At 41.7% G+C, this 22,309-nt stretch overlaps 1 protein-coding gene across 7 annotated transcripts in view; it reads left to right on the top strand.

Moving 5' to 3' along the window:
* The window catches only part of LOC144064422 (para-nitrobenzyl esterase), a 52,966-nt gene that overhangs the window by 8,693 nt on the left and 21,964 nt on the right, over positions 1–22,309 (top strand). For all 7 annotated transcript variants that reach the window (XM_077586978.1, XM_077587012.1, XM_077586968.1 and 4 more), the window contains one exon: positions 17,558–17,665. In XM_077586978.1, coding sequence (XP_077443104.1) covers positions 17,558–17,665 — 108 coding nt within the window. The remainder of the gene's footprint in view (positions 1–17,557; positions 17,666–22,309) is intronic.

The raw sequence follows: 22,309 nt of genomic DNA, 5'->3' as shown, positions 1-22,309 counted from the left end.
GGCCTAAACCATTAGGCCGACACCAACATGTTTGACAGTGGGGATGGTGTGTTCAGGGTGATGAGCTGTGTTGCTTTTGGGTCAAACATATCGTGTTGCATTCGGCCAAAAAGTTCAATTTTGGTTTCATCTGACCAAAGCACCTTTTTCCAAATGTTTGGTGTTTCTCCCGTGTGGCTTAGGGCAAACGTTAAATAAGACTTTTCTTGGATATCTTTTAGAAATGGCTTTCTTCTTGCCACTCTTCCATAAAGCCCAGATTTGTGCAGTGTACAACTGATTGTTGTCCAATGGACAGTCACTCCCACCTCAGCTGTAGATCTCTGCAGTACATCCAGCATGATCATGGGCCTCTTGGCTGCATTTCTGATCAGACTTCTCTTTTTTTGAGGTGAAAGTTTAGAGTGACATTGGGTCTTGATAGATTTGAAGTGGTCTGATACTCCTTCAATTTCCATATGATTGCTTCCATTGTGCTCCTTGAGGTGCTTGGAAAATCTTTAAAACTTCTCCACAACAGTATCTCGGACCGTGATAGGTTCACCAATAGGCATTCTCAAATGCACGCACAAATAAAGAGACAAGACAATTTTCTGGGTTTGCTTGCAAGGAGAATCAAACCTTATAGGTCTCTGTCCAGGTTCGTTCTGGCGTCACACGCATCTTTTCCCTGTTTATTAGCTTCAAGGACCCTAGTTACAATGGACGTCTCAGCTCTCAAGGGAGAGGTGGGAAACAGGAGTGAGACGTCAAATAGTCAAGGACCTTAGTTACAATAGACGTCTTAGCTCTCAAAACAAATGAAAGTCATGTAGAGCAGAATGATCTTCTCCACATTCCAGCAGTCCAAGAGGATTCGGCCTCCCTGTTGTTTAGTCTAACTAAGGAGCAAAGCATTTACTTCGTTGCAAGCAGATGTAGACTATCATAACTTTTCTAATGTTAATTTTTTTAAAAAATCAGACTTAGGCTTGTCATCATCATTGACTAGACAAAAGCCTAATTGTCATCATACCCAGCTGCGTATGACAAAATTGATAGTGCTTCTCCACAAAGTGCACTTTTCCCAGGCAAGAGCCCAACCAAGTGATAGTTTCAGACTTGCTGGCACTCTGCCGTGATAGATACATCGCACCACCTCCCGAGCGCAACCAAATCCCGGCGACTGCGAAAAGGTTTGCCTCACCGATGCCAACAAAGAATAAAATGGATCACTAAGTAAGCTAAGTAACGCAAAGCGTTCTTCATCGCAAGCAAATCTATAATAATGTAAGACTAATAACCCTAACAGACCGCCTTGTGTGTTCCTTGGTCTCATGATGCTCTCTTCAGTTTAAACAGAACCCTGAGACTTTCACAGAGCAGATACATTTGTACGGAGACATGATTACACACAGGTTGATTCTATTTATCATCATCAACCAACATTGGATCATTCAGAGATCCTCACTGAACCTCTGGAGTGAGTTTGCTGCACTGAAAGTAAAGGGGCCGAATAATATTGCACGCCCCACTTTTCATTTAATTTTTTGGTGAAAAAAGTTTAAACTAAATAATAAATTTCATTCGACTGCACGATTGTGTCGCAATTGTTTATTCTTAGCCCCCAAAAATATCTTTATATTTGAAGCCTGAAATGTGGCAGAAGGTTGAAAAGTTCAAGGCGGACGGATATTTTTGCAATATATAAAGTGCCGTAAAAAGTATTTGGCCCCCTCCTGATTTCTGTGTTTCTTTGCATATTTACCACACACACAGGTTTCAGACCATCAAAGGAATTTTCGTATGACAGACAACCCAAGGAAAGAGAAAATGCAGTTTCTAAATGATGATTTATTTACCAGAGCAGAAAAAATTACAAACTTGTCTGGGCCTCTGTGAAAAAGTAATTGTCCTCTTTTGTTAAATCACAAAATAACTTATTAATCACAATTGTTGGAAAACTGAGTTCAGTTTCACAGGCAACACGCACACCTGATTACCACCATGTGTTGAATCAAGAAAACACTGACAAATAGAGTGTGTCAGACAAAGTGAAGTAGGCTACAAGATCAGAGCATCATGCCACGATCCAAAGAAATTCAAGAAGAAAGGCTTTGGGTCCCCAGCGAACCACTGTCTGAGCCATTATCCACAAATGGAGAGAACTGGGAACAGTGGCATACCTTCCCCAGTGTGGTTGGCCAGCTAAAATTACAGTAATACCTTGACATACGAGTGCCCCGACATACGAAGAATTTGAGATAAAAGTAAAATTCCGAGCAAATATTTACCTTCAAATAGTAGCATTCGAGACAGCCAGGTGGCCAGGCCGCAAGAGGCTGCCTATGCTGCTTTCTCGCCGCATCTCCTTACGATCACTGGGCGGAGCATTGCATTTTTTCCGTGATTTTTGCGTTAGTCAGTGCAGAATTAAAGGAAACACAAGGGTCCAAAGCAAGCCGGTGCAATGAAGGGTAATGCGAAGAAAAAGCGTATGATGACAATTGATATTAAGCACGAAATCATCGAAAAACATGAGTAGTGTACACATGACTGAGCTGGCTCGTCAATACGTATGCAGAAGCAGAAAGTTCGGCTCTAAAGCTGCAGTGGAATACATTAACCTCTTTGCCTTGGTTATTGCACAAGAAGGTTTAAATTTAGTGTCTCACGTAAGATTAAAACTTTTTAAAAGTGTGTATGTAGCGTTTTCTCTCTCTCTGTCTCTCCCATTTGCGAACTCCCCGTTGTATTGAATAATGCCTCATTTTATTATTAAACATCATAACCACTAGTTATTTGTTACTCTGTTAATAGATGGTGAATTACAACCAAGAAAAATATGCTTTTCCATTTTTATATCCCGTTTTTGGGTGTTTTTTGCAGAGGGTGGAATTTTGTATTTAGTTCATTTCTATGGGAAAAGTTGATTTGAGATACAAGAAAATCGACATACGAGCTCAATTGCAGAATGCACTAAGCTCGTATCTCAGACGGAACAAGTCCACTCTGCTGACCTCACTTGGACTACTTGTTTATTTATTTCTTATTTATTAATGATCTATTTGTTGTTTCTTATTTGTTATTTGTGTACGATGTGGTGAAAGTTTTAAATCTCATTATACTTGTGTAATGACAATAAAAGCATTCAATTCAGTAATCCCTGGGCGGCCTGGCGGCTGAGTGGTTAGCGTGTCGGCCTCAGTGGGGGGACTTGGGTTCGAATCCATGTTCGGACCTTTCTGTGTGGAGTTTGCATGTTCTCCCCGGGCCTGCGTGGATTTTCTCCAGGTACTCCGGTTTCCTCCCACATTCCAAAGACATGCAGGTTAGGCTGATTGGGCACTCTAAATTTGCCCTGTGTATGAGTGTGACCGTGAATGGTTGTTTGTCTCCTTGTGCCCTGCGATTGGCTGCCCACCTATTCAGGGTGTTTCCCAGCTCTTGCCTCAAGTCAGCTGTGATAGACTCTGGCACCCCCTGCGACTCCAGTGATAATAAAACAGTTCAGAAAATGAGATGAGATTTCAGTAATCCTGTCGAAATAATCGAAAAACCGCAGAGTAGGATCACCCCTATTACTACTACCATACAGACGCTCCCCTACTTATGAACAAGTTAGGTTCCGAGCGATTGTTCATAAGTTGAATTTGTTTGTAAGTTGATTCAGTGCTATATTTTGTATTATAATTTATGTTTAAGGCCTATATAAGTATATTGAAGGTTTATATAAGTGCATTTGTATGTTTAAGGCTTGTATAAGTAACACGCATTGGTTTGTACTAAAAAACATTTAATAAAATGGAGAGAATATGTACAGTACTGTATAGAGAGAGAGAGATTTATGTATTAGAAACTGGCCGAAAGAAGCGATCTAACGACGATTGCACAGTTTTCTTCTTTTTTTCATCATAAATGATGCGGTAGCACTGTATGGCATCATTAAATTGATTTGCAAACTTTGTGCAAAGTTCAATATTTGGGTCCTGCTGCTCGATCTTTCTGTTTATAAATGGTACTTACGGTCGAACGATTCCAGTTGTATGCCCGTGCAACGCTCACCACTCTCACGTGCATCAAGCTTCGTTATTATTGCCACTCGTTTCAAATGAAATGGCTTGCCACTTCCTTGCACCTCCCTCACTAGAAGCCTTTCGCTTTTTACCAACCATATTGAATAATGGCTGCACGAGATATTTCATGATAAAAATGAAAAAGGTTCTTTGCGCACTGGAGATACGTCACGCACTTACGCAACTTACGCAACTTACGCAACTTATGCACTGCAACGAACTGGGCAGAGGAAGGTGGATGCTGGATGAGCTGAGCGCTCACAGCACCAGGCGTCGGTATTAGCGGCGGAAAGAAGCACTACTCGGAAAAAGGCGCACAATACAAAACCGAACTTACGAACATTTTTCGACAAACGCAATTTGCAGACATGTTCGTATGTACCGTTGTCCGTAAGTCGTATGTTCGTAAGTAGGGGAGCGTCTGTATTACAGTAATACATTCAGATACGAGCTTAATGCATTTCGGGACCGAGCTCTTATGTCAATTTACTTGCATCTCAAATAATTTTTTCCCATAGAAAATAACTAAATGGAATTGAATTTAATTGAATGCTATTATTGTCATTACCCACCCTCAGAAAAAACACCAAAAACAGGATATTACAAACGAAAAACATATTTTATTTGTTTGATTTCACCACCTACTCTCAAAGTAACAAATACAGTTGTGGTCAAAAGTTTACATACACTTGTGAAGAACATAATGTCATGGCTCTATTGAGTTTCCAGTTATTTCTACAACTCAGATTTTTCTCTGATAGAGTGATTGGAACAGATACTTCTTTGTCACAAAAAACATTCATGAAGTTTGGTTCTTTTATGACTTTATTATGGGTTAACAGAAAAAGTGATCAAATCTGCTGGGTCAAAAATATACATACAGCAACACGAATTAGCAATTTTGGTGACTTAGAAAGTTGTGTCAGTGAAATGAGCTTCATAGCATGGCCTCTTAACTTCTTGTGAGTGATTATGAGTGACTACAGCTGGTGACTTCTCTGAGGCCATTTAAATAGGGCTCATTGGATGCAAACGCCCACAAACGCTACAATGGGAAAGTCAGAGTAGCTCAGCATGGATCTGAAAAAGCAAATCCTTAACTTGAACAAGTCAGGAAAGTCACTTGGAGCCATTTCAAAGCAGCTGCAGGTCCCAAGAGCAACAGTGCAAACAATTGTTTGTAAGTATAAAGTGCATGGCACTGTTTTGTCACTGCCACAATCAGGAAGAAAACGCAAGCTATCACCTGCTGCTGAGAGAAAACTGGCCAGGAGGGTGAAGATTCAACCAAGAATCACCAAAAAGCAGATCTGCCAATAATTAGAAGCTGCTGGAACACAGGTGTCAGTGTCCACAGTCAAGCGTGTTTTGCATCTCCATGGACTGAGAGGCTGCCGTGCAAGAAGGAAGCCCTTGCTCCAAAAGCGGCACCTTAAGGCTCGACTGAAGTTTGCTGCTGATCACATGGACAAAGATAAGACCTTCTGGGGGAAAGTTCTGTGGTCAGACGAAACAAAAATCGAGCTGTTTCGCCACAATGCCCAGCAATATGTTTGGAGGAGAAAAAGTGAGGCCTTTAACCCCAAGTACACCATGCCTACCGTCAAGCATGGTGGTGGTAGTATTATGCTGTGGGGCTGTTTTGCTACCAATGGAACTGGTGCTTTACAGAGAGTAAATGGGATAATGAAGGAGTATTACCTTCAAATTCTTCAAGATAACCTAAAGTCATCAGCCCGAAGATTGTGTCTTAGGCGCATTTCAGTGTTCCAACAGGACAATGACCCCAAACACACATCAAAAGTGGTAATGGAATGGCTAAATCAGGCTGGAATTAAGGTTTTCGAATGGCCTTCCCAAAGTCCTGACTTAAACCCCATTGAGAACTTGTGGACAATGCTGAAGAAACAAGTCCATGTCAGAAAGCCATCAAATTTACCTGAACTGCACCAATTCTGTCAAGAAGAGTGGTCAAGGATTCAACCAGAAGCTTGCCAGAAGCTTGTGGATGGCTACCGAAAGCGCCTAATTGAAGTGAAAATGGCCAAGGGACATGTTACCAAATATTAGCGCTGCTGTATGTATATTTTTGACCCAGCAGATTTGATCACTTTTTTCTGTTCATTATGTTCTTCACAAGTGTATGTAAACTTTTGACCACAACTGTACCTATCTAGTGGTTATGATCTTCAATATTAAAATGTCACATTACTCTGTACAGACCTACTGCAAGGTGCGCGGATGAGAGAGAGAGAAAAGACAGGAGAGAGACTTGACGGACGGCAACGCTCCTAGCATAACATAAACTTTAAATTCTTTAAATCTAACTTAAATGAACTTAGATTACTATACACACACAATTTGAATCTTACATTATACTAAATTTAAACCTTTTGCGATAACCGAGGCAAAGGTGTTAATGTATTTCACAGCGGCTTTTCGAGTCGGAACTTGCTGCTTCTCCATGCTTTACAACCGAGTTTATCCGAGTTTATTTTGTTTAATTATCGAACCAGCATGACTCACTTTGAAGGGTTCACCTGGTGTCTTTTTCAGATGCTTGCTTTGCTTTCAAGTCCATCCATGTAGATTCCGCTGACTTTTTTGCAGATTATCGACTCGGTCACGCTGTTTTTCAGTCAATAATGCAACCTGTATGGCCCGATGCTCGAAGATATTTTATGCGAGGGAGATGCGACGAGAAAGACAGAGCGATGCTGTTCTCATAAGCAGCCTCTCGCATACGTGGCCGGTCAGCCACATCGGGAACCATCTCGTATGCTCGTAACTCAAATTTGTCTCCTATCTCAAGGAAAAAATTGCTCTGAATTTTTCTCGTATCTCATATTTCTCGTATGTTGGGAAAGTCGTATCTTAAGGTATTACTGTGCAAATATAATGACTTTTAAGCTCACCACAAGGTGCACAAATACAACAACAAACAAACAACAAATAATAAAGAAATAATAAATAAGTAAAAAATAACTAAGCAGTCCAAGTGAGATCAGCAGAGCTGAGCGGCGTTGTTCCGTTTGAAGTCCAGTATGAGTTCCATGGTTTTGGAGACATTCAGCACCAAGTTTTTGAGAGTGCACCCCTTGCTGAATCTAAGGACCTCGTTTTTGTAGCCCGTCTCAATCTTCTATGTGGTCATCCCCACCACCGTTGTATCATCGCAAATTTCCCAATGATGGTCTCAGGGTGCGGGGGTCTGCAGTCATGTAGAGCGCAGAGTAGTGGACTCACCTCACACCCTTGGGGCGAGCCGGCGCTGAGTGTTTGGGCAAATGAGAGGTGGCGACTCAGCTTCACGTGCTAGGGCCGGTTGACCAGAAAGTCCTTAATTCAGGAGCAGGTGGAAGGTGGGAGCCCCAGGTTGGCCAACTTGGGAATAAGAATATCTGGTTTTATGGTGTTCAAGGCTGAGCTGTAGTCGAGTGCAGCGTGGAGGGCGGTGGTTATTGCATCTTCGGTGGATCTATTCGGCATCCCGACTATTTGGCGGTTACAATAATCCATCCCCCAATGCGCCAGCAATCACAACATAACATCAATGATTGATGCCGTAATACATTGAAAATATATCGTAAATACATCACCTTGCCATTTTAGCTGTCAAAATGACAAAGATTAGGATTTCTGCCGAGAAAGTACAGTGGCACAATTAAAATGCTGATAAATTATGATACTTTACTAGCAGTCTTCCACCTAAAAAGAGAATCAAATAGACAATTTTTCCCAGCCAGGAAAAAGCGAAGGACAATATTGATATACAGTGATACCTCTAATTACAAATGCTCCTACATGCGAAAGTTTCAGAACACTTTGATATGCAAATTATTGTTCCAAGATACATAAAGCTTTCCAAGTTCCAAAAGATCAAGCGAAGTACATGTGCAGATACTTTAATGTAGCGGTGTTTGAAAGAGTTGATCTTGAGTGCCATTTCTAGACTTAGCAGGCAAGACAGGCTCACTTGCCACTGACCTCACTTAAAAATCCACATAAAATACAGGCCATTTAGCCTCATTGACACATTTAAAGTCAGGTTTGGAGTTTTGACTCCATTGTATATTTTCCTTAAATGTTCTGTTTTACTTAATTGTGTTTACTTAAAGTTCAATATATGTTTAGAATTCTATTGGTATGTTTTGTTTCTAATATGGCAGCCCAGTGAACAAGTGGTTTGCGCGTCGACCGCACAGTTCTGGGGTTAAGCGTTTGTGTTGTATGTTCTCCCCGGGCTTGCGTGGGTTTTCTCCAGGTGCTCCTGTTTCCTCTCACATCCCAAAAGCATGCACGTGAGGCTGGTTAAACACTCTAAGAACCACAACGAAGAAATTTCCCAAATACGGGAAGAAATAAAGTTCTAACCTAATCTAAATTGCTCCTAGGTATGAGTGTGAGCGTGAATAGTTGTCTGTCCTTGTGCCTTGCGATTGGCTGGGCACCAATTCAGGGTATCGCCCGCCAGGTACACATACTTAGCTGGGATAGGCTCCAGTACCTCCCTCTACTGTTGTGAGGATAAACGGCTTTCTCACAACAACCCCTTATTAATGATTGCAATTCCTCTTATTAAGCGATAAAAAAACATACAATGCAACGCGGTACATATTTACCCATACACACACATAGGGTACACCAGGGGTCCCCAAACTTTTTCCTGTGAGGGCCACATAACTTTTCCCTTCTCTGATGGGGGGCTGGTGTCAGTTTGTAACAGAAAAAAGTGTGACGATCGTAGGGGAGCTTAAAAAAGTTATTGTTTTCCAGAAAGCCACACAACCAAATAACCCTTTCCAGGTTCTTTACAGAAAAAAAGTCAGGAAACAAATAATAACACTATTAATGAAATGAATAATAACTAAATAAGCCTCTCTGAGTTCTTCACAGAAAAAACTGGAAATAAATAACACTATTTATGAAATAAATAATAACTAAATAACTCTCTCTGGGTTCTTCATAGAAAAAAAGCCATGGAACATTAACTTTCTGTTGTGCCATGCACAATCTTAACAGATAAAAGTTCAGCTCAGTTGTCAGAGCAGAATCTCTCTGACATATATGAGCAGTCTCTTAAAGTTCTTGTGTTTCTTCCTTATAATCCTTTTGTAGGTTCCAATAGGCTTGTAGACACCGCTGTTTGCAGCTCTCTCATCAACTTCCCTGTGAAAACCACAAAGGAAGCAGGTTGAGAAACGGAACTAAGTGAAACCGCACCTACACAGCACAATAAATTTCACTACCAGTATGGTTGTAAAGATGGATTTTATCCCAGTAGATTTTATTATGATTATATTTGTTTATGCTAAGAAAGATTCATTCAAGTCAGAAAAGTGAGCTTACCTATGTATGTTCATCAGTGTGAACTGTGGGCCTGCATCTGGCTGGTGAGAAGTTGAATATCAGGTTCCATTCTAGTTACAGCCAGTCTCAAGCACTGATGCAAATGTTCATCTGTCAATCTTGATCTCATCGGAGTTTTCAGCAGTTTCATGCGAGAAAAGGTTTTCTCGCAGCTATACGTGCTGCCAAAAACTGAGGACATTCTCATTGCGTGTTTTTTGATGTTTGGATATGTGTCGTTTGGGAAGGAGGCATAGAAGTCAATGAGACTGTTGAGCTTGAATGCGTCTTTCAGAACATCACAGTTCTGTAACTCAGCACACTCAAACTGATATGAAGGCTGGGCTTCATCAATGTCGGCAACAAAGGGGTTCTGAAAAAGACGGATTTCTTTTGCATGAACATGTAGTTCAGTGAATCGCACACCGAACTCCGCCTTCAGCATTTCCAGTGCTTCCACGCACTTTTCAGCTGGGAACGGGACCGCTGGGTTCTCTGTCGACAGGTTTTGGGTAGCAGGAAGATGGACAAAGTTGCGCCTTTTCACTTGTTCCAAAAGCAGCGCTAATTTCACCTCAAATGCTTTTATGTGTGAATACATGTTGCAATTGAGTTTCCCTTCGCCTTGTAGCTGCAAGTTAAGGCGGTTAAGTATTTCTGTCACGTCTGTTAAAAATGTGAGGTGCCATTTCCATTCCGGGTTGATCAGCTCTGGGACCGTTTTGTCTTTTCAATGAAGAAATGCGTTAATTTCGGGTAGAAGCTCGTAAAAACGCCTCAAAACTCTGCCCCGGCTCAGCCATCGGACCTCTGTGTAGTACAGCACATCTCCGTGCGTAGACTCCAGTTCAGACAGGAATTCTTGGAACTGCCTGTGTTTAAGTCCCTTTGCCCTGATGAAGTTTATGCACGACACCACAACCTTCATTACAGAATCCCACGTCAACACTTTGCAGCACAGTGCTTGCTGGTGAATTAGGCAGTGGACTCGTAGCGGGGCGGTGAGACCCCTTTTTTCCAACTCCCGGTTCATGCGTCCTATTAGACCGCAAGTTTCGCCCACCATGCTAGGAGCCCCGTCAGTCATGATGCTAGCCAGCTTTGACCAGTCCAGGTCCAACTTCTCCATGGTTTGGCACACCTTGTCAAAAAAAATCCTCTCCCATTGTGGTCCCTTTGAGACTTTGGAGGGCTGCCAGATCCTCGCATATCTCAAAGTTTGCGCTAACTCCACGAATAAAAATGAGCAGTTGCGCTGTTTCTTGCACGTCCGTGCTTTCATCCAGTGCTAATGAAAAAAAGTCAAATTCTTTTGTCTTCTGCTGCAGCTGGGCATATACATTACTCCCGATTTCTTCAACGCGTCTGGTGATTGTACTCGCCGACAGACTTACGGCATTAAATGCATCCTTCTTCTCGGGACACACCTCATCCACGACAGCATCCATACATTTCTTAAAAAACTCCGTCAGTGAAAGGCTTACCGTTGCTTGCTATCAGTTTAGCAACCCGAAAGCTGGCCCGAACGGATGCCTGGTTCAGCTGAGCTTGGCGTACAAATGTATTCTGCTGAGATAATAGTCCACCTTTTAGCTTTGAGAGTTTGCTCGTATTTGGCCTTGCACGCTATCGTACTTGTCTTTGTGACAGGATTCATAGTGCCGGTGAAGATTGTATTCTTTGAATACTGCCACCGTCCCTTGACAGAACCCCAAACAGCCTTTTCTTTGCATTGAACAAAAAAATAATCGTTTGTCCACTGCAGGTTAAATACTCTGAATTCTGAATCAATTTTTCTCTTAACTAACTTTTTCGCCATTATTCCGTTCTCAAACAGGTTCAGGTTGCACAGTTTTTATATGCTTGAATAGCATCGCAATTGCGATGGTCCCAGGGCTCCGCCCTCACCTGCGATCGTCCAGATGTCTCACTAACACTGCTCGCGCATGCAACGGTGGACGTGCCCGCGTGCATCAAAGGGAAACACTCTCCCCGCGCGTGTCACCAAAGAAGCAATGCGAAGCCCCGCTTCACTGGGATGATTTGTGGGCTCAGCAGGGGTGCAATGAACCAAACACAAGATTAAAACGTGCCAGTCTTCAAGGCCAAATAGGAAAAAAAAATCAGATAGCGTCTCTGGTATTGTTCAGAGGGCCGGTCCAAATGTGCCGCGGGCCGTAGTTTGGTGACCCCTGGGGTACACCATTCATTCATTTTCTGAACCGCTTTATCCTGACTATAAAAGTCCAAAATGTACTGCAAAGTGGATGGCTTTCTGACACGGACAGGTCAAAGGGGAATGCACGTGCGCTTAGCAGATCCTTTCCACCTCAGCTAAATGCTCCCCCTATTAATGATTGCAATTCCCCTCAAAAAGTTATTAAAAAAATGTAGAAATGCAGCCTGGCACATATTTACACACATATGGCACATATTTACCCACATAGGGAACACGTAAAAGTCTACGTAAATGCTCCCCTTATTAATGATTGCAATTCTCATCTCATCCCAGAGGCGGGGGACACCCTGTATCGGTGGCCAGCCGATCGCAGGGAACAAGGAGACGGACAACCAAGCACACTCACACCCATACCTAGAGGCAATTTAGAGTGTCCAATCAGCCTACCATGCATGTTTTTGGAATGGAGGAAATCGGAGTACCAGGAGCAATTCCCCTTATTAATGATTGCAATTCCCTTTATTAAGCGAATATAACCGTACAAATTCAACTCGGCACATATTTTCACACACACACACACACACACACACACAAATAGGGCACACATAAAAGTCTAAAACTACAAAATGGAAGGCTTTCTGACGCCGTTGGGTCAAAGGCATGCTTGTTATTCATTTTAAGGCAGTAATAAATCATTTTCTTATCATTTTCTTTCATACAAAATTGGGACACTTTGGCCAATTTTAAAGGGTTTAGTTGGTAGTTGTGTGAGGACCGTGTAACGAATTAGAGAATTTACATATAAAGTACTGCTCTACTCAGGAAATGTTCAACTTACAAAAAAAGTTCTGGAATTAATTAATTTCGTAAGTAGAGGTACGACTGTATAACAATATTCGAGTCTTGAAACATCCGAATAAGACAAAGCATTGCAATAAAGTAATGCAAACTGACTTAAAATTGAGAGTCGCTGAGATCTGCAGAATATTACTCCTCACAATCATCCTGTGCTTCGCTGTGCTCAGTGTCACTGTGCTCACTCCCATCCTCTGGCTCCTCCCATAGCACGTCATCTTCACTGCCATCCAGGGCATTTGATATGCAACAGTTTTTAAAACCATGGATGGTGCTCTTTGGGGAAACTCCATCCAAGGCGTGTTAGGATCCACTCACAGAGCAAATGTACCGGAGGCACCTGAATCTTTCCAGTCGGTGTGAATGTGTGATCACCGCACAGGAGCGACTCTGTATTCTTTTGCAGATTGTCTTTGATTGGTTTATTGACCACAACATCCAACACGTGCAGTTGACTAGTCATTCCCCCCAGAATGATCACTAAGTCGCCCTTCATTGCCTTCCCTTGTTTTTTGACTGGCTCAGACAAGTGTCCACAAAATGCAGCCAATTCAGCATGTTCCTCTTTATTCCGAGTCCCCCAACACCAGAACACTACAAGCTGGATTTCCATCCAGCCCTTTTCCTAAGCACATACAATAATGCCAGCTGGCATCACCTCCTTAAGTTCTGTGTTATGTTTTAAAATCACGAGGAGGGAATTTGGTTCCGTCTGCAAGGCAGGCTAACATGACGGAAATATCCCTCTTCTCATTTCCAATGGATTTTATAAGAACAGATTTTTCACCTTTCTTGTGCACAGAGACAGGTGTCTGATCAGCATTGGCAATCTGATCCAGTGTGTAAGAGTGATTTTTCCTCAAGTTGATCATGTAGCGCTGAAAAGACAACAGCTTGTCTCCAAAGTCAGAGGGCTGGCGGTGGACTAGACTCATTCTGCGTCGCAGCGTTAGTCCTTTACGCCGCATCATTCTTTTACACCAACCGAGGCTTTTATTGAAGTCAACGGTCAGTATTTTTTTTAGCTCTTTGTCTATTTCCACGGATTTGAGCTGAATGACGGCTCTGCAGATAGGCATCCCGTCCTTTCGTTTCCCTACCACATCGGCGCACACGCTCCTGTCAATCTTTTGAAAGCGGCCGCTCTGGGGACCACGGAAAGCTTCTCCGACAGAGAAAGTTTTTTAGGTGATCTTTTTTTAGCTCTCCTTCTTCGTACATTACACTCTGTAAGACCATATTTCACAGCTGCTTTGCAATGGTTTGAGGATTGCATCCTAACTTCTCCTTAGCTGACCTGACCTGCCCAAATCTTCGATTCACTTCTCTCTAGATCAGGGGTCTCAAACTTGCGGCCCGCGGGCCAACTGCGGCCCTCGGGACGATAATTTGCGGCCCCCGTCTTAATATGAAAGATTAATGTTCGTGCGGCCCGCAAAATTGATATGAATGACACTTGTGTTCGGAGCAATGTTCCCTCTAAGCTGCGCGCGTGCGCAATTGCGCACTACTCTCGTCTTCTCTGCGCAGTAGCAATCAATGGCGCGCAGTAAAAAAAAAATCATTTTTTTTTTTTTTTTAATTTTTTTTTTTTTTTTTTTAACCCTTTCCCCATGATGGCGCCGTTTAAGTGGCAGCCAGTGGCAGTAGCTCTGTCCACTCATGTTTTTCGTGTTTTACAGCATGTTTTACATGAAAAATTAGAGGGAACATTGACATGCACCTGCTTGTGGCAGGTGTGATACTTGTGTGCCCATAGCGAGCAATGATGATGTCGTGACCGGATGATTCGTCTAAAGACGTTTCGCCGACAGACGTTTGACAGACGGACAGGTCGTACTAGTATTTGTTAGTTTAATGATTAAATACAAATACTAGTATTTGTATTTAATCATTAAACGCTGTTTTCAGCTGGATTTGACCGAATTTGAGAGCATTTTGAGCCGTTTGGCGAATGGACGTCTATAGACGTTTTTTTGCCTCCATCGCGATATCATCCAGTATTTGTATTTAATCATTAAATGCTGTTTTAGGATGGATTTGACCCGATTGCTGTCATTTTACGGCTCGGTTCTGCTACATCTGCCTGCCCAAGAGTGCTTATTCCCGGACTCCCATGCCCGCCCAAGAGTGCTTATTCCCGGGCTGCCATTGATGGTAGACGAACATTGATTTTTACTATAATTTGGACAACACCGGCGGCGGGCCGGATTAAAAATCCTAAGGGGCCGTATATGGCCTGCGGGCCGAGGTTGAAAAACTTGTACACACACGATCCGGCGGGGCGAGCGTTCGAATCCCGTTTCGGCGAAACCTCCGTTCGGCCGAATGAACGTTCGGTGGAACGTCCATTCGGCGACCTGCCCGTCTGTCAAACGTCCGTCGGCGAAACGTCTTTAGGCGAATCATCCGAGTACCGATGATGTCGCTCACACTGGTACTCAGTGCGCTCAGGGAGGTTGTCTTTCTGCTCAGACCAACAAAAAATTAGAGGGAACTTTGGTTCGGAGCTGAATGAACCAATCACGGTGAGGTATACGGCTCTGGAGGGCGGGACATCGGCCGGGCTGTCCAGTGCCTCGCTCACTCACTCATTCATTCCTCCAATCAGCTGGGCGGAGGAGAAGCCGTGAGGCCGATCACTCCGCTCGGCGCGCACACTCCTCCGCTGCTCTCAGCATAGAACTGAATGAGGCGCTATGATCCGTGATCCAGCCTGTGTCAGTGTCTGTAGCCATCTCCGCGATTGAAACGGAGAGCGAAAGTGCACATGCACCACAAACCCGCGCGACTGAATGTGAAAGATCAACCCGAGACTCATTCCAAGTGGAAAAACATATTACATATTAAGGTCGGTGATGAGCACAGACAGTTTCAAGAAAAGTGGGGAGTGCAATATTTCTTTGTTGAACACAGGGGCACCCCGACGTGTCTCATTTACACTGAAAAAGTTGCGGTGCACAAGGAATACAATTTGAAACGTAATTGTACTACGAGACATGCTGAGGAGTACGAAAAATACCAGGGAGATGAGAGAGCCAACCAGGTTGCCAGTCTTAAAACACGTCTTCTGAGGCAACAGGATTTCTTCAAGAAGGCTACCAAAGACAGTAATGCAGCAGTCAAAGCTAGCTACGCCGTTTGTGAGTTGATTGATCCTGTGCTAAGTGATCCCAAATGGCTCATGGACTTGGCTTTTCTTGTTGATATCACACATGAGCTTAATGTACTGAACAAGAAGCTACAAGGCCAGGGGCAACTTGTCAGTGCTGCCTATGACAACGTGAGAGCATTCTGCACTAAACTTGTGTTATGGAAAGCCCAGCTCTCTCAGACAAACCTTTGCCATTTCCCAGCATGCAAGGCTCTCGTGGATGCAGGCACACCATTCAGTGGTGAGAAGTATGTTGAGGCCATTTCGAAGCTACAGGAGGAATTTGATCACAGATTTGCAGACTTCAAGACACACAAAGCCACATTTCAAATTTTTGCGGACCCCTTCTCCTTTGATGTGCAAGATGCCCCTCCTGAGCTTCAAATGGAGCTCATTGACCTGCAGTGCAACTCTGCACTCAAAGCCAAGTTCAGGGAGGTGAGTGGAGAAGCAGACAAGCTTGGGCAATTTTTGAGAGAGTTCACCCCCAGCTTCCCTGAACTTTCCCGAAGGTTCAAGCGGACCATGTGCCTTTTTGGGAGCACATACTTGTGTGAGAAGCTCTTCTCCACCTTGAACTTCAATAAGTCCAAGTACAGGTCCAGACTTACTGATGAGCATCTTCAAGCTCTACTGAGGGTCTCCACTGCTTCCTCCCTCAAGCCAAATGTGACTATGTGAGAAGAAGCGCTGCCAGGTCTCTAGCAGCAAGGAGTAGGCAAGAGAAGCCGTGTTCAGAATATTTCATGTTCAATGTTCCATTCAAGTTCAGAAAGTTAAAGGTTAAAGAGCTGTTAATACAGACATTTGAAACGGAATAAAAATAATTCATTTTCTCTACTTAGCCAGCCAGTGTATATCTACTGTATGCTCATTAGTATTTGGTTTTGTATTACTGATTGATTTATTTTTTATTCATCTTTAAGTTAATTTATTTAATTCATTATTTTTTGTTAAAAAATAAAGATATTTGATAACGTTGGAATGTTTTATCAGTGCTTTTCTTGTGGAAATCCTGATGCGGCCCAGTCTCACCCAGACTCGGCCTCTAGCGGCCCCCAGGTAAATTGAGTTCGAGACCCCTGCTCTAGATTGTCGCTACGTTTCTCCAATTATCGCTTCTCTTTTCTTCCTCTTTTCTTCCTTACTGCTATTTTTTTATTCTTCTTCATGCTAACGCTCTTTTTATTTTTCTTCGTGCCAGAAGTTTGCTCTGGCCTAGGGAGTTAAGTTCAGCATTCGCTTTAAAGATATTTAGAGCTGTCTAAGAGCCGTCTAGCGTTGTGAATGAGTATGATGAATCCGAAAATAAGACGATCCCCACCTTTTCACTCTTATTGCAATGCAAAAAAACATCGTATTATATTCGGGCAAATAAGGTAGTTATCAAAACCTTAAAAACGCTCAGTGTCAAGCTTACGTTTCGCTAGACAAATTTGAAAAAGCTGAGAAAATCACTGTTCTTGAATGTTGCTCATTCACTTTTCAGAGATGTATCATGAACAAGATCTCTGTTTTGACTGATTCGCTTATAACAGACAATGGTGTTTTTAGGTTATTTTGTTACCTGACATGTTTTGGTGTGTTACTTCCGCCTTCATAAGAGTGTCACTGGTCACTTCAGACAGAAATAACACGCCGAAACATGCCAGTTAGTAAAGCGACCTAAAAACACCATTGTCTGTTCTAAACGAATCAAGCAAAACACATAACTACAAGAAGACAAAATGAACTTTACACGACTGAACAAGATCCCATCATGAATTTTACTCTCCTATGGGTAGCAACACAAAGTAGGGTTTGAGCCAGTGCTTTCTTCAATACCGTTTACTCACGTAAAAATGACTGAAATTAATTTCCTGGAATAAAAAAATTCAAGAACCCTATGAATATCTGTTTATACAATCAACAGAACAGAAAGCCATATTTACACGGTTTAAAATTTAAAACCCTCTTTGTCAATAGGAAATTATGGCTTCATGGACCAGATTGCTGCATTGAAGTGGGTACAAAGAAACATACATGTGTTTGGTGGTGATCCAGGGAAAGTCACAATCCTTGGGCAAAGTTCAGGTAAGAAAACATTTAGATTTTTTCATTAACTGATTATATTAATTTGTACGGAAAAAAAGATTGGACAAATTTACCACACTTTAAAGTTGCAAATAATCTGGTGGATTCTAATATTAGTCTTTTTTTTTTAAATTGTAAAAACAAAATGCCGTTTCTAAATTATTGTACTTACTAAGGGTATTTATTAAGGATAAAAGTAATCCAAAACCTTGCCCTGTTTTATTGGTAATACGTGTGTCAACGGTGAGGAAGCGGTTTATGGAATGCTAAATTCTATTTCACAGGTCAAATCACAACTGATTGCTGGCAGATTTGTTAGATCATGATGTCATTTAATCAAATAGTACTGTGATCCTTCACCCCTTCGCAGCTTCAGTACATCACATTTTTTATATAAGGTATTAAAAAAGTTAATAAAAATGTCAAAATTCACACTGAAACTCGCAAGTCGAAGACAGGAGATGAAAAATGGCGGAAGTCAAGGCACCGCTTCTTCTTTGGCTCTGAAATGGGTGGGGCTCAGCACAGAAGAAGAAAAAAATCACTGTTGAAGAAGAATGACGAGGCGTAGAAGAACAGCCAAGAAGGATGTCCCATTGACTTTTCCTCTTTTCCACGGCACACTGGTTGGAAAACACTGTTCTACGGCACAGGTGTCAAACCGATTCCACAAAGGGACAAGTGGGTGCAGGTTTTCCTTCAAACTGAAACAGCACAGACAGTAAGCCCAATGGGGTTTCTGCTGAAACAAGCAGCACCTGCCTGCAATCAACTAATTACAGTTCAAAGAACAGAATGGTGCCAAGGTGTCGTCTTTATTGGTTGGTAAGAAAACCTGCACCCACTTGGCCCTTTATGGAATAGATTTGACACTTGTGTTCTACGGTGAAATTTTGCTTCTGCTTCGGCACTGAGTGCCACCCAACTCAGGGCCGAAGAAGAAGCGGTACCCTGACTTCCACCATTTTTCATCTCCTTTCTTCCGCTTGTGAGTTTCCGCATAAATTTTGACATTTTTATGAACATTTTTTATTTGGATACTTCATATAAAATAACGCAATGTACTGAAGCCGTGAATGTTGAAACTGCGGGGTGGTGAGGGATGACAGTACAGCATTCCCAGGAGAGGTTATGTATTGGCTAACATATGGAAATAAGATATCAAGGGAAGCTAATAAGAGAAATTCTGACACAGTATATAGTGGGTTTTATTAGTTGTGCTCTTCTAAACACAGACAGTAATGACAATTCTTTTCTTTTCTTTTTTTTTAATACCTCCTAAATAACTTTGCACAAACAGCAGCCTCATTGTAAAGTCCCTTAACTGATTTTAACCCATTGTCCCATTTGAGGACAGCCTGTTCTCTAATTAATTTCTTACTTGATATAAAGGAGTTTTCTCATTTTATGCAAATGTTCTGAAAATGACAAAAAAATCTAAAAATTGTTAACTTAAGTTAAGATGGTTTAAGTTTATCCAACTTTACTTTATTTGAAATGGCCATATGTGGGGTGAATTTCTTTTTGTGAGGCTGAAAATAGTCTGCTTTCCAATGGTGATGATGTCTTCAGTTGATTAATTCATTTTCTCGGGGGATGCTGAACCCTATCTAAGATAACTACCAGCACCAGGCAGGGGATATGGGGAGGAATTGGTGGCCAGCCAATCACTTGATTGTTATTGTTATTTTATTTATTTTATTTTATTTATTTTATTTTATATTGCGCAACAGCTTTTGTTTTGGAGGGAAATTTATAAAAATAATAATGCCCGTCAAAATTTTCATCATTCATTACTATTCCATTACTATTATTCATCATTTTATTATTCAGGGTGGTTTTAGCGAGTTGTCTCATATCTTATTGCACGAAAGAACAACATAAATACTTTTTTAAATCAACATATTTTACAGTCTTTTTTAAGTAAAGAAACATACTTACCTTCATGTTTGAATCATGAGTAAAGTAATTTACTTATTCACAGAAGTTTGAAGTTTTGAATTTTCAAATGAAAATAGATGTGATAAGTATCGTGATAATTATCCATAGGCTGATTTTTTAAAATATTTTTTTTTATACTGATAACATTTTTTTGTCATATCTCCCAGCCCTACTATCCCCTCAACCCTAAAAAAATGATAACATTATGTATAACAATTAGCATGTAAATGAGTGTGGATGCACAAAATAGCAAAATTATAAGAAAATTATTTAAGCCATTAATATGATGCTACAACACCGAGCCAAACAAAAACAAAACCCTCTCTCCTCCCTCCTCTCTCTGTATGTGATGAAGAATGCCTTTCCCAGCATGATGGAGCACCTTGCCATAAAGCAAAGGTCATAACAAAATGGCTTAGGGAACAAAACATTAAGATTTTGGGTCCTTGGCCAGGAAACTCTAGATCTTAATCCCATTGGGAATTTGTGGTCAATCCTCAAGAGGCGGCCGGACAATCAGAAACCCACAAATTCTGACAAACTCCAAGCATCGATTATGCAAGAATGGACGGCCATCAGTCAGGACTTGGTTCAGAAGTTGATCGACAGCATGCCAGGGAGAATTGCAGAGGTCTTGAAAAGGAAAGGTCAACACTGCAATTATTGACTTATTGCATGTAATTCTCAATAAAAGCTTTAGATACTTGTGAAATGCTTCCAATTGTATGTCATCATACCCTAGAAACATCTGGCAAACACCTAAAAATCCTGAAGGAACAGACTTTGTGAAAATGTAATATTTCTGTCATTGTCAAAACTTTTGGACGACTGTAGAACAGCGATCTCAAACTGGTCCTCAAAGGGCCGCAGGGGGTGCAGGTTTTCATTCAAACCGAACAAGCGGACACCTTTTGCAAGTGTAATCAGTTGATTGCAGCCAAATGCTACTTATTTTAGAAGACCCCTCATTGGTTAAACTGTGGACACTGGAACGGTTGAAACAAAGACTAGGACTCACTGCGGCCCTTTGCGGAATCGGTTTGAGACCCCTGCTGTAGAAGAATTCGTAAGTAAAGGTACCACTGTACATCAATTTTGTTGCCAAAACCTATTTTAAGCTTCTCTCTAAACCTCCTCCAGTATTCCGAGCCCAAGTTTTAATATATTTGATATTGTGCCTACTAAACTTTATCGCCTCGTCATTGCCTGCCATTATGTTTATGTGCCATCCAACAAATTGAACATGCAACAAAAATATGTCAACAAAGACCCTCCTCTCGTCAGAGTAGTAATTACCCCCAGGAAATTTGTTAGGTTCATCCAATTGTATGTTTATCCTTAGGTTTTTCCAATTGAGCTTTCAATAAAAAAGGCATCTGTAGTCACATCCCATTTAATTCTTGCAAGAGAGAATACATCCGGCAGCTCGCCCCACCCAAGATTATTCTAAAGAGCGGCATTATGTCCTGCCTATTTAAGGCTTCAAATCAAAACAATTACAAGGTTATTGATTCCATTTGCGTAAGCAAGAAACAAAACAATTCCATAATCAAGCAACCCAAGCGTCAACCTGGCGTCACAAATTAAAACAATATGCGAGTAATCGATCCAATTGCGTAAGCAAGAAACAAAACAATTCCATATCAAGCGTCACAAAGGAAAAACAATATACAAGTTGATTGATAGCCATCCGTTGAGCCAACAACAATTTAAGCGTCCTTCGCCGATCTTCCCTGTTGAACTCGCATCTGGGGAAGAGGTCGACGCGTATCTTCCAGTAATCAGTCCTCGGAGCAAGAACTCAGTGGATTGTTTTATGTCCTTTCGAACTCGTATCTCTCGCTGTCCTGGAGAGCGACCTTGGCGCAAGCGTTTGCTTCGTTGGAAGCGATCAACACATATTTTAATATAGTTACACATTTAGGATGAGCATTACTATTCCTAATAAGCAAATATATTGATTAATATAGTAAGCATAATATTATAAGGCTTTATATTCATTGCAAACACATTTATAATAATGATTACCCCAACATTCCCCCCTATATTATAAATTTGCACATGATCCCCTTAATAAAACTTCCTTTCAGCTTTATTCCATTAATTCCAAATGAACATATAGTAACATCCCAGAATTAACCCAACATTCCCCCCTTTTTTATTATATGTTCGTTATTCATTTTATGGCAAATCCAAGAAGAGAGGGATATCTCCGTTGGCTGTTTTAATTTTACCCGCTTAGGCCCTACTCGTTCGGCAGGTCTGAAAGCAGAAAACAAAATCATTTTCGCCATATTTTTCATCCTCGAAATTACCATGCTCTTGAAATTCACTGCTTCCCTCAGTATGTCCCATCAACAGAGGATATAATTCATGCAATTTAGAATTTGTAGGGGCAATCGCAGCGGTTATAAGTCGGCTCATCAAAGATCTTAAGCAGGGAATAATACAACACCCACATAATGTCAAAATCGTAGCAAAAAGGGCTACGGAAAATGCAACAAATTTGGGCCAAAATCCAAAGGACATGCCACCAGCTTTCAAGGGCGGATTCTCTGACTCCAGAATGCTCCTTCATATTGCGGTTGAGGGTCTGCAGGCCACTAATGGCCTGGGTGAGGGACCCACCGGGTGACGTGTTGTTCGGTATGAAGGTGCAACATTGATCTCCAAACATTGCACACACGCCCCCTTGCTCCGCAA

Source organism: Stigmatopora argus, chromosome 2 (genome assembly GCF_051989625.1).
Source record: "Stigmatopora argus isolate UIUO_Sarg chromosome 2, RoL_Sarg_1.0, whole genome shotgun sequence".
NCBI classification, from domain to species: Eukaryota; Metazoa; Chordata; class Actinopteri; order Syngnathiformes; family Syngnathidae; genus Stigmatopora; species Stigmatopora argus.
This window is presented reverse-complemented; position numbering and strand designations above follow the sequence as displayed.